The sequence below is a fragment of the Bombyx mandarina genome, chromosome A1, assembly GCF_030267445.1.
Source record: "Bombyx mandarina strain Sakado chromosome A1, ASM3026744v2".
Classification (NCBI taxonomy): domain Eukaryota; kingdom Metazoa; phylum Arthropoda; class Insecta; order Lepidoptera; family Bombycidae; genus Bombyx; species Bombyx mandarina.
The window spans coordinates 7,589,769-7,605,063 of record NC_143234.1 but is presented as its reverse complement, the minus strand read 5'-3'; the positions used below and the strand labels follow the sequence as shown (position 1 = coordinate 7,605,063).

The following is a 15,295-nucleotide window of genomic DNA, read 5'->3' as shown; positions in this document are numbered from 1 at the left end:
CTGAAGGTCGTGTCCCTGAAAGCCCTTTCTGGCTCTTTGTACCATCAGCTTCCATTTGCTTCGGTTTTCGACTTCTTTCAGGGCGTATCAAGTTCGGCTTAACCTCGCCTAAATCTTATTGCGATGATAAAAATGCAAAACAAAAAAAACGTCAAATCTCAAGATAACCGTAGGTACAGTGTGCAAAAAAGAATCTACGTTATTTACAAAGAAATTAATATGGTTAGAATATTTAAATGTCAACGGATAATAACACGGAGTATTCGTAGTGAATGTGCTTTGACCGCCGCCAATAGATGGCGTTAGTTGTAAAATTGAATTGCATCATCGATGTCTATTGTCAAAACAATAAAGTGAAATTATATTATTATGTAATGATATGAGTAGGGTGTCAATTAATATAACCAGCTTGGACCTATAATGGAGAATTATTCGTTTAATTCGAAACAGCAGAAATATAAAAAAAAATGGTACACGTGCAACTTTGTGCACGTGAAAGAAGTGAAACTTCTGCGGAATGTAGTAGTATTGTGAGTTTCTTAATTTTTTATCCTTAAAACATATTTCTCTTGTAATAGGGAATGCTGTGTATAAGAGAAACGACTTAGCTCGCTTTGTCCTTTCCCTCTCTCCACGATCGCGAGAGATTTTGCGAGACGCTCTGTCTATTTTCTCACTTTCACTCATCCTAAATTGTATCTTTTCTCTCTAGCCGTAACGAATATTTCGCGAGTAAAATTTTACTCTCAACGCGCCTAAAGAAGCTTCACTTCAAAAAACACAAGCTCAATGGACTCACCGAATCTCTAAAACTTAATTATAGTGTTAGAGTCTTAAGATCACAAGCATACAGGATGATGTTTTTTGCAAAAATCGCTTTCATACGAATTTATTTTTCACACGGTACAGTCATATAGTGTGAGGATTTTAACAATGTATTATAAGACGAGATCTTATGTTTAGTTAATTTAAAGTTCAATATCAAATGATCATTGATCTACGATTATTTGCGTTGAATTTCAATTTATAGTTAATTCGTTTTATGAACTCACAAAGTTTATGTATTCATACAGGTATGCGTTCGTGGATTCCATGGAAGCTATGAATCCTACTTTTTTTTTATTGCTTTGGTGTGTGGCGTTAAGTGGTTACCGGAACCCATAGACATCCACAACGTCAATGTCGCCACCCACCTTGGGACATGAGTTGTAAGGTCTCACTTTTAACAGTACAATGGCTGTCTCGCCCTTCAAACCGAAACGCATTACTGCTTCACGGCAGAAATATGCAGGGCGGTGGTACTTACCCGTGCGGACTCACAAGATGTCCTACCACCAGTAAATACTTGAGTACTTGATCTTTTAATTTGCATTCCATTGCGTGTAATACAAAAAATCTAGGGGTACGCAATTACTATTTAAATCAAAATTTAGTACATTTAATTCATCGCTGGTCCCTTCAAAAATAATATTTTATGACTTTCCGGCCGGTATAAGTTACAACATGTGATTTTTGTCCATGATTTATTTTCTTTCAATATAAATATGTAATAATTATTTATGTACTTGAATAATGAATAATGAACTTTAATAGCAGTTCAATATGTATCAAAGTGTCAAGTGGGCGAAAATGTAAGGAAATTGCATTGCAAACAATTATTGGTATCGTACAAAAAATGCATTCAACTCCGAAAAAGTCAGATTGTTTTACTTAAATTAATTTCGTCTCATCTATAACTAGTCTGCTGGCGGTAGGACCTCTTGTGAGTCCGCACAAGTAGGTACTGTTACGGGGTGGATCCAGGAGCTCTTTTAAAAAAGGAAACTGTGACTGGCACTGAATTTATTTTATAAAAGAAATAGTACAAACGATGTGTTTCCGCTACTCAAGCCAAATCTGTTCTGCCACGCTTTAGTAATAAATCGTCTTTATATATAGAGACGATGCATTCAAGAATGCCTTTGCATTATTATTTATATTGCGTTATTATTGAGGGGCATATGTAACAGTATCACCACTCTGCCTATTTCTGCCGTGAAGCAGTAATGCGTTTCGGTTTGAAGGGCGGAGCAGCCGTTGTAACTATACTGAGATCTTAGAACTTATATCTCAAGGTGGGTGGCGCATTTACGTTATAGATGTCTATGGGCTCCAGTAATCACTTAACACCAGATGCGCTGTGAGCTGGTCCATCTATCTAAGCAATAAAAAAATGACTACTTGTACCCGCATTCGTTGTCTAATTGATTCGATACATGGATTACTTAGAATCTTTAGGCACGCTTTCCTATGATGATTTATGAGTCCTCACATAAAACTTATAATAATTTCCCTTGCCAAAATCATTTTGAACTTTATTTGCCCTGTTTTAAGAAGTCTCAGCCCTGCCCTATATTAAAAAGTAAAAATACACAAGAAGACATTTCTCAAACGCACGTAAATAGGCCAAACATCCTTTTAACGTGAAACAGTTGGGTTTAAAAAAAAAAACTTCAATATCATAGACTTAAATATTCTGACTTTAAAAAAAAAACTATAATACAATTCTCATATCTGGATCTCGTCATAAAACGTGCACGACTCATTATTTAGATTAAGACTTTATGTGTTTAGTTTTAAAGTCGAAATTGAGGTTTTGAAGTTTACGTGTCAGTTGAGTCTTGAACTGTTGCGCGCCTAACTAATCATGATAGTTGTTAAATACAATTATTTTTATTAGTATTATCATAAAAAAAAGAAATTAAAGATGTGGTGTCGTGGGACACCAGGTAGGAACGAAGTTCCTTCGGCTAATGTAGAATCGACACAATTTGCAAAAAAAGAAATGGTGCTCAATTTTATGTAGGTTTTCTTGGTTTTTCTCTTAGATTTTGCTGATTAGTGTTTATTTAAGTACGGGAAAGTATTTAGGAAATTCAGTATTTTAGGAAATAATAAATTACGTAAAATAAAAAAAATAGTAATTCAAATTATCAATTAAAATAACAAAATATATCTCTTTATTTTTGGTTGACAACATAAAATTACATAGAAATAGAAATAATTACTAAATAGAGAGAGAAGGGATTAGAGAACGAAAAGAAAGAAGGAGAAAGAGAAAGGTATTATACACTACTCGCTTGTGTATGCGACTGTCGCGCCTGCGCACGTCTCATTTAACGGTTTTATTCCACGCACTTTTTTCCACGGATTTATTCCACGCACTTTTTTCCACGGATTTTTTCTTACTGTTTTACTATCACATTTTTTTCAGTTCGGTCGCGCAGCAAAATACCTATCCCCTCCAAGCCTTCCGTAAGGAACTTCGTTCCAAAAAATGTATTTCACAGCTGCTTGTTTGTCGGAACTGATCTAGTTACTTAATTACATATTGCCTTATATTATTATGTTATGTTATAAGTATATTGTCGAAGGTACTAGATACGTCTCATTCCAACTGTTTTTTTTTTATTGCTTAGATGGGTGGACGAGCTCAAAGCCCACCTGGTGTTAAGTAGTTACTGGAGCCCATAGACATCTACAACGTAAAATGCGCCACCCACCTTGATATAAGTTCTAAAGCCTCAAGTATAGTTACAACGGCTGCCCCACCCTCCAAACCGAAACGCATTACTGCTTCACGGCAGAAACTTGATATTATTATAAATATCTTCTTGTTCTCACGAGCCTTAGATATAATTGAAACTACATTTACGATTTAATTTCATCTGAATATATGTAACCTCTATACGATTTATCTTAAAAGAGGTAAATATGTTATAGAGATGACATAAATGGAATTTTGAATATTGAAACATTAGAAGAAGGAACAAAAGAAATATAAAAACATTTTTGAATTGTAAAATATTAAAAACATAAAAACTGGTAAAGCAATAGCTTTAAATGTTGTTTCTCTTTATAGAGTAACTCAATTTGTGCTATAGTTTTACCCTAGTAAACTTTATTTCTTATGTATAGAAAAAAAATTGGCACATTTAATAGGCGCGTTACATATATTTCTGTATCTGTACATATAATAATATGTACATGGGTAGGTTTAAAGGTAATGCCTTCCGCTTCGAAGAGTGGTACAGCCATTAAAGCACTTTGTTTAAACTTCAAGCTAATATTTCAAAATGGTTTTTGACATTTGCGTCTATGGATAACCACTGATTGAATCCAAAGTCGAGAGGTAGGCTGTACATATACAAATAAGTGAATACACCTTCGTAAATAAAAAAGGCTTAAATATAGCAACTTCAAATATTTTTGCATTGGGGCTTCCGATCACGGTTCTGTATACTATTTCTTTCATAAATGAGTAGACGAGATAACTGCAGATCTGGTGTTAAGACGTTTTCGGAGCCAATAGATTTGACATGATTTGTAATCCCAATGGATTACCACCCGTCCTAAATAGACTTTTCTAAAGGAAAGCGGTTGTCCTATCCTTAAACTAGAACTTATGACTACTTCGCGGCAGAAGTAGATTGAGCGATTGTAGACAACTATAGAGGTGACCTACAGGACCAGGACTACTACCACTACTACCACCATTATTATATGTTAGCCTAAAATAATGAATTATTACATTGTCATCTGTCCTTGATACGCCTGCGATTAATCGAACGTCTTGAAGTCAATGAAAAATACCTAAGAAAATTGCATTATGTAGCTGCAACTCAAACTTAAAAAAAAAGCGTATTTAAAAAAGTCAACTGCGACCAAGAATGCTAAAATATATCAGGATTATTTTGGGGAAATTATTGCAGCTTAACAGGGTAGCCACTTAAAGTTTAAATTTAGAAAAAATATCATAACAGAAAAACTTCGTCACCTATTTGAATGGGCTGAACGTAATTGAAGTTCAATTAAAAACATCGAATCGTTGATACTAATACTAAATAAAACGGATGTTTAATTACACTGATAACTGTCGCGTATTAAGCGCGAAATGTCATTTAAACCATACAGCCTTTCACCACTCGATTCTAAAAAATAGTAATTATTAGTAATAAAATGAAGGAAAAATAATATCACAATCGAAAATACTAGCGTAAATCTCAAGTTTGTCGGATTAAATGCACAGTAATATTTTATGTATCCGAAATAGCAAAATACATACCTACATACAAAAATAAATATTTATAGGTAACGATCAAAATGAGTCACGCCGTCTATAATTTGCACTTGCGTCATATAGCACGTTGATTTGATACGTTCTATTTTTGATCCTTTGAGAACCGGCACTCACCGTGAGATCGAATTCGCTCGCGGCTATTTTGAATTATGTGCTTTACATTGCTGTTCATGTTGATCGTATTATTACCGAATCCATGTTTCAAAACTATTTATCGTCTTCTATATCAGCTGGAAATTGCTTAATGGAATCATTAACCTATCCGTAATTAGAAGAGTAAAAATGCCCAGAATTTCTCGCCAGATCTTCTCTGTAGGTCGTGATTCCGATCCGATGGTAGATTCTACGAAGCATTGCGCTTGCTAAGGCTAATATTAGCAAATTCTCTCAAGTTCAGCCCGCGAGCTCATCTATCCGGTCGCAGCCGGAATAGCTCCTAAGGCTACCAGCGAATAGGTAGGGGGAAAAAAAGATAAAAATTAGCCCAGTATATGACGCGTCGTGAGTCATTGTGTCTTCATGTCTCAAACGATCACTTCTCGACTTTCTGGCTCCAACAGTCACGAATCAATACCAGCTAAAGAGCATATCTATTTATTTTAGCAAAAAATAAACTTGAAATATTTATCTCGAAAACAAATTTGAGGCTTTATATTTATGAGCTTACGGAAATGTTGAATATCTTAATTTCGTGACTAGGCAAGGTTTATGATAGTCAAAGCACGTAGGAAATTAAAATTTTAACGATAACTTTAATCGATTATTTATTTTTGTTCTCATACAAAGGGTAATTAATATATATGAAATATTTAAGTCTTCTTCTTGTCCTTATCCAATAATGTGGGGTCGACGCAGCGTGACCTATTTTTCCATTCAGGCCTATCATGCGTCATCTTTGCACTCTAATCATTCTCTGATATTTCCTCTTTCACAAATCACTCCATCCAATTGTTTGAGATGACACCTTCATCTCGTTTTTACCATCGCACCGCCCGCCACCGGAGTAGAGTTCATCCATACTACCTGGAGCCACTGCGTTCATTCATAGTGCGTTTCCAGAGGACTTTTTTGCCACGTACCATCCGGCTCTGGAATGAGCTCCCCTCCACGGTGTTTCCCGAGCGCTCTGACGGCGGCTTGGCTCTGCCCCTGGCATTGCTGAAGTCCATGGGCGACGGTAACCACTCACCATCAGGTGGGCTGTATGCTCCTCTGCCTACAAGGGCAATAAAATAAAATAAAGCCCTCCTCACATGACCGTCTACTTTCGTATCCAGAGTCTTTTTGGCCATATGATAATCCTCCTCCTCCTCCGTGGGTCGTAATCTTTACAAAGCACTTTAGTTAGGACTATGGTCCTCCATGCGCCCGCCCTTCATGCGGCCAATGATCGGAGGCGCTGGCGGGACATCACAAGGACTAAAATCATGTCGAATTATAATGGTCACGACCCTCAGCAGTGAGGAAACGACGCGAGGAGGAGGATGGTCCTCCATTCCATCCTGATATGATAATAATCTCTTCGAATAACATTCCCATACCGAGATAATTTTAAAACAATAACACATATCGTTATCAAATATTTCGTAGCGTATGCGCCGCCTCAATTATAGGAAAACACAACATACATAGGAACAAAAGTATGTAATAACAACACTACATAATACGAAGTAATTATGGATGTATAATAGTACATAAAAAAAAAATCTTTTTACTTTTGGTTTGTTTGGTGGATTTGTCGATATTTTATATTGATGATCTATTTGTTATAACAAATAAATAAATAAAATAAAATTTACGCGTTTTAACAAATGTCTAAAGTCCATAAAAGCCACAGCCGATATTGTCCTATTGAACACAGTTATATATCCGTAGAGAACCAATAATTTCATGTATGTATCTAATCTCTTATGTTTTTTTTTTGCTCCAAAATGTTTCGTACCATCTGGTCTGAGACGCTTCGAAAACTTCAAATCAATCTGAACCTTACGGTAACCGAAATAAGTGTTAATCTATGAATCGCATATAAAAATAACTTTGTGTTCAAACCTGGTTAGTTTCTCATTGGGTTAATGTGTATTGGTGTGAACGCTTGCGCCGAATCGATCGAAGAAGTCTAGAACCGCAAAAAATCTAGTGTTAATATCTGAATAGTTAGTAGAGGAAGGTGATGGATATTTTTTTAACTACTTAAAAGTTTAATAATGTTTTTATTTGTTTATTTTATTAAAGTGAGACGTTAAAGAGTGTTAGATTGTCTATCGAAATGATAGTTGAAAGTTTATCGTGTGAAAAAAAAAAACAATCACATTCGTCGAGTTAATGTTGCATTTATATATGTTTGGTTTATATCTCGTGAGTGATGTGGTATTGGCTGATATTTTCGTGAGGTCAATTTCGGGAGGGATCGGACGAACGAGTGCCCACGCGCTGGTCAAAAGGAAACAAAATCCCTCAGCAATCTTAATTATGGCTGAGACTTGCACCAATATTTTGAGTATTCAGTCCAGACAAGACCTTTAATAATAAGAGAGAGAGAGTATTCTTTATTGTACACCAAAAAATAAAATAAACAAGGCGATAAATTACATACAAAAAAAGTACAGTTGGGGTCTTATCGCTAAGAGCGATCTCTTCCAGACAACCATCGGGTGGACAAGAATCATTTGGAAACGAATTACGCGCGGTGTACCAATCCAGTGAAATATATATACATACATACATACACACATACAAACATACATATATCTTTAAATATACATACAAATACACAATGTAATATAATAATTATTATAAAAAAATGCTTCTTTCCTTTTCCTAGCCTTTCACCCCTTGATGTAGCTTACATTTTGTACGTATGCTAAGTTTTGTCCGGCACTATAAATATCGTGTAATTCATCTATGAATTTCTAAAGGAAATAATTTCGGAAACAGATTCAAGGCGAAGGGCATGGATATCGGTGTTTCGGACGAGTACCTCAATGGGGTTCCCGTAGAACCCAGCTCCAGCGAACATGAAGATGAAGAAGGTATACCACATCCGATTACCATTTGGTACTGTCTGCCATCCAATTACATCCAATTATCATTCGGTACTGTCTGTTTGGTACTGTATGTCTACTAGATATTCGGGCGTTTTAGTAAGAAAAATCAACATAATTACTACAGTACGCCGTGTAGGGCACCGGTGACCTACACGACAGTCAAATGGTTAAATACATATATATTAAGACACCAAATTGACGTCACGACCTTCGGCGCAGAAGTCAAGGGTCAACCTATAGAATTGAGATGGATGAACGAGCTCACAGCCCACCTGGTGTTAAGTGGTTACTGGAGCCAATAGACATCTACTACGTAAATGCGTCACCCACCTTTAGATATAAGTTCTAAGGTCTCAAGTGTAGTTACAACGGCTGCCCACCCTTAAAACCGAAACGCATTACTGCTTCACGACAGAAATAGGCAAGGCGGTGGTACTTACCCGCGCGGACTCACAAGAGGTCCTACCGCCAGTAAAAAATGCGAGGGCATCATAAAAAAAATCGGTTATGCTTTCTATTCGAAGACCTTTAAGTGTTTATGTATTGGCTCGCAGACGAAGACTCGATCCTCAAGAACTCGTACAAGCACAGCTCTAAGGGCGAGCAGCCGGTGTCCTTCTGCAACATGAGCGAGATAGTCGGAAGGTTCGAGAGCGGTCAGCACTCCGCCTCCGAGAGACACCGCGAGAGGAAACAGGAGATCCAGAACATCAGGAGCAGACTGTTCATGGTGACTCATCATTCCGTTAAACAACAACCCACAGACACAGCGCACTGAGTTTCTCGCCGGATCTTCTCAGTGGGTCGCGTTTCCGATCCGGTGGTAGATTCTGCGAAGCACTGCTCTTGCTATGGTTCATGTTAGCAACGTCATCAGGTTTGAGCCCCGTGAGCTCACCTACTAGTTAAGGTTACGCTGAAATAGCCTCTCAAGGCTCTCAGCTTAGCTAGGAAAAAAAGTTAAATAACATCAAACTTCCAGATATATGAAACGTGGCATCTCTGGTTCTCCCAAAATGTTCACTGAAAACGGATCTTTTTATTTATTGTCCCTGTAGGTACACGAGCATATGACCACCTAATGATGAGTGGTTAACGTCGCCCATGGACTTCAGCAATGCCAGCGGCAGAGCCAAGCCGCTGCCTACCGTTAAGTAATCTCCACAAGCCTCGTTTGAAGTAGGACATGTCATAGCGCTCGGGAAACACCATGGAGGGGAGCTCATTCCATAACCGGATGGTACGTGGCAAAAAAAATCTCTGGAAACGCGCTGTGGATGACCGCAGTGGCTCCAGGTAATATGGGCAAACTCTACTCCGAAACTTTACTCTGAATGAATTGTTGTGTATGCATTCATTCGTTCATTTCATTCATTTTGTGCATTTAGGACAACGTTTGTCGGGTCTGCTATCTTTATAAGACCGGGCGTACTGATCCGATAGGCCACGACGACTTCATAAAATGCATCTATTAATTTCAGGGCAAACAGGCCAAGATCAAGGAGATGTACGAACAATCGGTCATGCAAAGCGAACAGAGTGAGTAAGAAACGTTATAATTTTCTATTACTGCGAGCCAAGGGCTGCGGATTGAAGGGTAGGACGGTTTTTTATACAGTGTGCCTAGTGCGAGTTTTTTAACGTTCTCGATATCGTAAAAGTTAACTAAATTAACGTAACGTAAACTAAATTTAATGTTCTCGATAGCGTTAAAGTTAACTAAAATTTGTATGCAGTTGGAATATGTACCGCTATTTTGGTTAACTTTTACGCTATCGAGAACGTTAAAAAACACGCACTAAGCACACTGTACAGTTAGACTTCGACTGTATATCGCAAGGTCTGGGCAGTTACGTTGTGTGGTCTATGGGCTCCGGTAATTGTGGCAACAATAAATACATTAAAAAGGTCATTGACATGGTTTACGACATTAGACGACGCTAGATGACTAGTCTAACTAACACATACGTTCTCAAGTAATATATTCAGTGATATTTATCATCTTCATATAGAGCAGCCTTTCCCAAAGTGGGCGATAACGCCCCCTTGTGGGCGCTGCAGGCCTAAAGGGGGGCGGTAAGAGATCCAGAAAAAAATAGGGGGTGTTGTGTAGAGGCTTGGCAGGCGATTTGTAATTTCATCTAAGAGGACTCTTAGACACCGACTGAGCTTTCGCTATAGTGATTTTTAAGTAGGTGAAAAATTGGGGGCGCTAATAATTAATTTATTCTCATAGTGGGCAGCAGACAAAATAATTTTGGGAGCCCCTGATATAGAGGGTGTATTGTAGGAATAAATCCCGGAGCGGGACGTAACTACATGCCTGAGTAAATCGAAAATCTTAATATACTAAACAGGCAATTTATTTTAACGTTTAATTAATATAAAATATCACTTACTAGCAATCTAATACAAATTCAACTAGAGAGGACGTTGACCCTAATTTCACTTGATAACTTATTGTGCATACATTGCGTGCTATGCAAAAAAAAAACATTATTTTTAATATTGTCGTCTACTATAGCCGCATTTACATCATTATGTTCAAACCTAACTTAATCTCAGATTTATTAGTCAGTTACTCATTAAAACCATAAACATATACATAACAATAACAGTACATTCTACATTTGCAGGCGTTACGTCAGCCGATAAAATAGCCCGCGACTTGGAACTGGATAAAGAGAAAGCTCGGGCCATAAAGCAGCGCTTCGAGAACGGCGAGCTTTTCAACGACGAAAACCAACCGCCCAGGAACAGGGAGATTGACGACAAAGCTCTCTTCAATGAAGGTCTGCTCATCTGTAAACCCTTTCAACCCTAACTAACAGCTATATTGTACTAGTGATATTGTATAAGTCGTCGTGGCCTAAAGGATAAGACGTCCGGTGCATTCGTATCTAGCGATGCACCGGTGTTCGAATCCCGCAGGTGCGTACCAATTTTTCTAATGAAATACGTACTTGACAAATGTTCACGATTGATTTCCACGATGAAGGAATAATATTTTTTAATAAAAATCAAACCTGCATAATATAACTAATATATTTAAATAATAATACTAACCTTTTTTTAATGTATAGACCGATGGACGAGCTCACGGCCCACCTTAAGTGGTTATCGGAGCCCATAGACACCTACAACGGCTGCCCCACCCTTCAAACCGAAACGCATTACTGCTTCGCGGCAGAAATAGGCAGGGCGGTGGTACGTCCCGTGCGGGTAGTCACAAGACGTCCTACCACCAGTAGAATATAATAGTGAATAAATATGCGATACGATTGCAGGTATCGGTAAGAAGTCTCGTTCTATATTCCTGGAGCTGGATGCGAACGCCAAGAGCACGAGCCCCACGTCGCCGCCGCCACACCAGCCGCCGCGCCGCAAGGAGATCGTTAGTCGCTTCATTCCCTAATATTCACTACCGTGATGCCCTCAAGTATATAACCCCTCGGAAATATCTGCGAACCTGGCACTTAATGACGTCATGCAAACTAGAGAGACAGCAAAAATGATACTAGATGTAAAAAAAGGGATTGTGTGGTTTTATGAAACCACGGTAAAAGTGAAACTTTTTTTCACATTATAGACATTCAACTCTGACAAACAACATTTACATTAAAGACTGACAAGAACAAAAACAAAATAGCGTGGAGCACTGGCATAAACGATTAATATAGTCTATACACTACACCAGCGGTCGGGGATTTTTTTTAATTATTACCCCAAAATTGTTTTGTGTAAGTTGATATTTACCCCATGGCGAAAAACAAAAAAAAAACGAAATTGCTACGTTTTAGCATTAAAAAAAATATATTTTTTTTTTGTTTCGTTTCATCGAGTTTGTATCATTTTAAAGAAGTTTCACTTCAGTATATACTTTTTACTCACAAAAGTTTCATTTTTACCCCCCAAAATTTCATTTTACCCCATTTGAGGTAATTTACACCGGTTCTCCGACCGCTGCACTACACGGTCAACTGCTGCGAACTATAGGCGCCGCCATATTGGCCTTGACTGCTCTGACGAGCGCCTTTCACTTTATCCCAACTCCGCGGCCAACCGTCACGCGACATGCAACACACAGACGAAAAAGTTTCAGACAATTATATAATAAAAGTTTCACTTTAAATTAAAAAAATTTTTATTTATGTCGGTGTATCTATTATTTTTTTACAATTTTAAAAATCTTTTACTTTACACGTAAAAAAACAATACACAAAAGTTAAGGGCAGGAGAAATTGGCGAAACTATGTATGTACAGTCCTATCCATCTTACAATAAAATACTAACTAAGTAGTTTATTAATATTTCACTGGACACTGAGGCGAAGCGCATGCCGGCCGGGTGCGCAGATTTCCGACGGGCTGTATATAAAAACTTACAAGTACCTAGCCCGATTTACTCTTATCTAGGGACCAGGTTTATTGTCCTATGCGCATAGTGCGAATTTTTTAACGTTCTCGATAGCGTAAAAGTTAACTCAAATGTATATGCAGTTGGAACAGCGCCCCTAGCGGCAAACGTAGGCAAACGTTCCTAGCACACAACTAAGCAGTAAATAATTAAAAATAATTAAATAGGTGAAGAATTTTTTTATTATTATAATAATTTTTTTCCAAATTTTAAACTTGACACTCCTGTAAAGTTGCAAAGATATCGCTTAAGCCAAATAGCCTTTCACCTGTCGATATCAAAATATCAAGCCTATAAATGTACAGCCCAGTAGTAAAGTAAGTAAGTTAACTAAGTATGTATGTATGTGTATATGTATGTATATATATGTGTATGTATTTGTAACCTGATCCCAGATAACGGGAACAGGGACGGATAGTAGTAGTAGTAGTAGTAGTATGTATTTGTAACTTAATATAAATTTCATTGCACTTACCACTTTTTTTTTTGCCTACATAAGCTGATAGCCTTGAGAGGCTATATCAGCGTCGCTTTAACTAGTAGGTGAGCTCACGGGGCTCAAACCTGACTTACCACTATTTACTCTACACTACTAGCGAATGACTTAGGTATTAAGTCCGCCAATTTAAATTTTATATGAAGTGTGATAAATAAATAAATAAATAAAGTGCGCGTGTCTGATTCCAGCCCTTTGTGCCAAAGGACGTGGTCCGCGCGGCCGATAAGCTTGAGGACGTGAAGATCGAGACCGCGGATATATCGGACCGGTTCAAGTTCTTCGAGACCTACAAACCGGAGACCAAGCGCAAGGAGTTCCGCATGACGCCGCCCAGACAGGTCCAGGTGTGAGAGCTTTTCATATAGGATAATGAGTAAATAGGGGGGACCAGGTCAGCGGCTCTCAACCTACGTGTCGCGAGAGGCACTAGTACGGTGCTTCCCAACGTAAGGCCAACGCCCTATAAGGGACCAATCTGATCACTAAGGGGGGCAACCGCACTAAATTAATTAAAAAAATCTGTATTAAAATTAATTTGAATTTGTATTTCAGCTTTTTATTATATGCTTTAAAATATAACTTACTGTGTTCTGATAACAATTTCATAGTGATTTCTTCCTAAAATCTATCATTTATGTTACTTAAGTGAAAAAATAAATTTTTAATGTTAAAAATTATGTATGGGGGCCAAACAAATTTGGGTACATGTGGAGTAAAGACTGCTTGTACGGTGCTTGATGCTAAATGTACATTTAATAAATGAATAAATTAGAACCTTCGCTTCAATTATAAAATAAAAATTGCATGTTAGTATGTAAGGTTGTTGCGTATTTGTAAAGAGTATTGTTACGCGCTGGGGTTCGGCATAAATAAAAATTCTACCAAAGTACAAGATAACACTATATTCAACACTTAACAAACACTTTCAATCTTCGCTTCGCTTCAGGTGATCCGTTCGCTGTTTCGCTTCGAGTAGTTCCGATTACTAACTAACCGCGTGCCATCTCTGCAACGCTTTTATAACCGATACCAAACCTCTGGAATTATCGAGAATATTCCACACATCTCTAGTGTTATGCTTCTGACAATAGATGGCGTTGTACTTCTTGTTGGACTATTCGACGATAGATGGCGTTACTCTTACCGGAGTAACAGTTAGTGTGTTACTTGAGTTAGAAAAGTTGGGAATAGCTGGATGATGGTGTGTGATCGTCCGCAGCGCAAGTCTCCGTCGCCGGAGCCGTACCGCGCGCCGGACGTGGTGCGCGCCGACCAGCCCGCGCCGCCGCCCCCCGCCGCCCGCACCTCCCACATCATCTCCGTGTTCCGCCAGCTCGAGCACTCGCAGCAGCAGCAACAGCCGACAGGTCCGACCATCTATTGTTTTGTACTGGTAGTAAAACCTCTAGTGAGTCCGTACGGGTAGGTACCACCGCCCTGCCTGTTTCTGCCGTGAAGCAGTAATGCGTTTCAGTTTGAAGGGCGGGGCAGCCGTTGTAACTATACTAAGACATTAAATATCTCAAGGTGGGTAGCGCATTGACGTTGTAGATGTCTATGGGCTCCAGTGACCAATTAACACCAGGCGGGCTGTGAGCTCGTCCACCCATCTTACCAATAAATAAAAAATCATATTGTAAAGAATAATTGACATTGCCTCTAACATTGCCGATGTCCTTGAGCGACACTAACTATTTAACATCAGCTGAACCATGACCTCGACTGCCCACAATGACAATACTTACTGCAAAGTAAAGCTTATGTTACAAAGAATACCTCGTAGAAAATATATGAGCAACGTTTACAAGTAGATCCGTTTTCGGGGAAATAAACCTCGGTTTCCGTGTCCCAGGTCCCAAGCCGCTGAAGTGCTTCACGCCCCCTCCTCCCGGGGAGGGGAGCCGTCACCTCGACACCTCGGAAGACGAGTACTCCTCGGAGTACGAAGACGACAGCGAGGACGAGCGCAGGAGACAGTACCTGGACGCCAGAGACAGAGACGAGGCTCTCAAACAGGTACCGAAACCACTAATAAATCTATATATATAAAAATGAATTGCTGTTCGTTAGTCTCGCTAAAACTCGAGAACGGCTGGACCGATTCGGCTAATTTTGGTCTTAAATTATTCGTGGAAGTAAAGAAGGTTTAAAAGGTAGATAAATATGAAAATGCTCGGAATTAAATAAAAATAACAATTTTATTTTTCCTTTGACGTG

The 15,295-nt window shown here is 38.5% G+C and overlaps 1 protein-coding gene across 2 annotated transcripts in view; it reads left to right on the top strand.

The window, feature by feature from the left end:
• Positions 1-15,295, top strand: part of LOC114253525 (uncharacterized) — a 46,503-nt gene that overhangs the window by 28,093 nt on the left and 3,115 nt on the right. For both annotated transcript variants that reach the window (XM_028188438.2, XM_089739880.1), the window contains exons 7-14: positions 8,054-8,148; positions 8,718-8,893; positions 9,645-9,702; positions 10,800-10,955; positions 11,451-11,557; positions 13,267-13,422; positions 14,298-14,445; positions 14,931-15,094. In XM_028188438.2, coding sequence (XP_028044239.2) covers positions 8,054-8,148; positions 8,718-8,893; positions 9,645-9,702; positions 10,800-10,955; positions 11,451-11,557; positions 13,267-13,422; positions 14,298-14,445; positions 14,931-15,094 — 1,060 coding nt within the window. The remainder of the gene's footprint in view (positions 1-8,053; positions 8,149-8,717; positions 8,894-9,644; positions 9,703-10,799; positions 10,956-11,450; positions 11,558-13,266; positions 13,423-14,297; positions 14,446-14,930; positions 15,095-15,295) is intronic.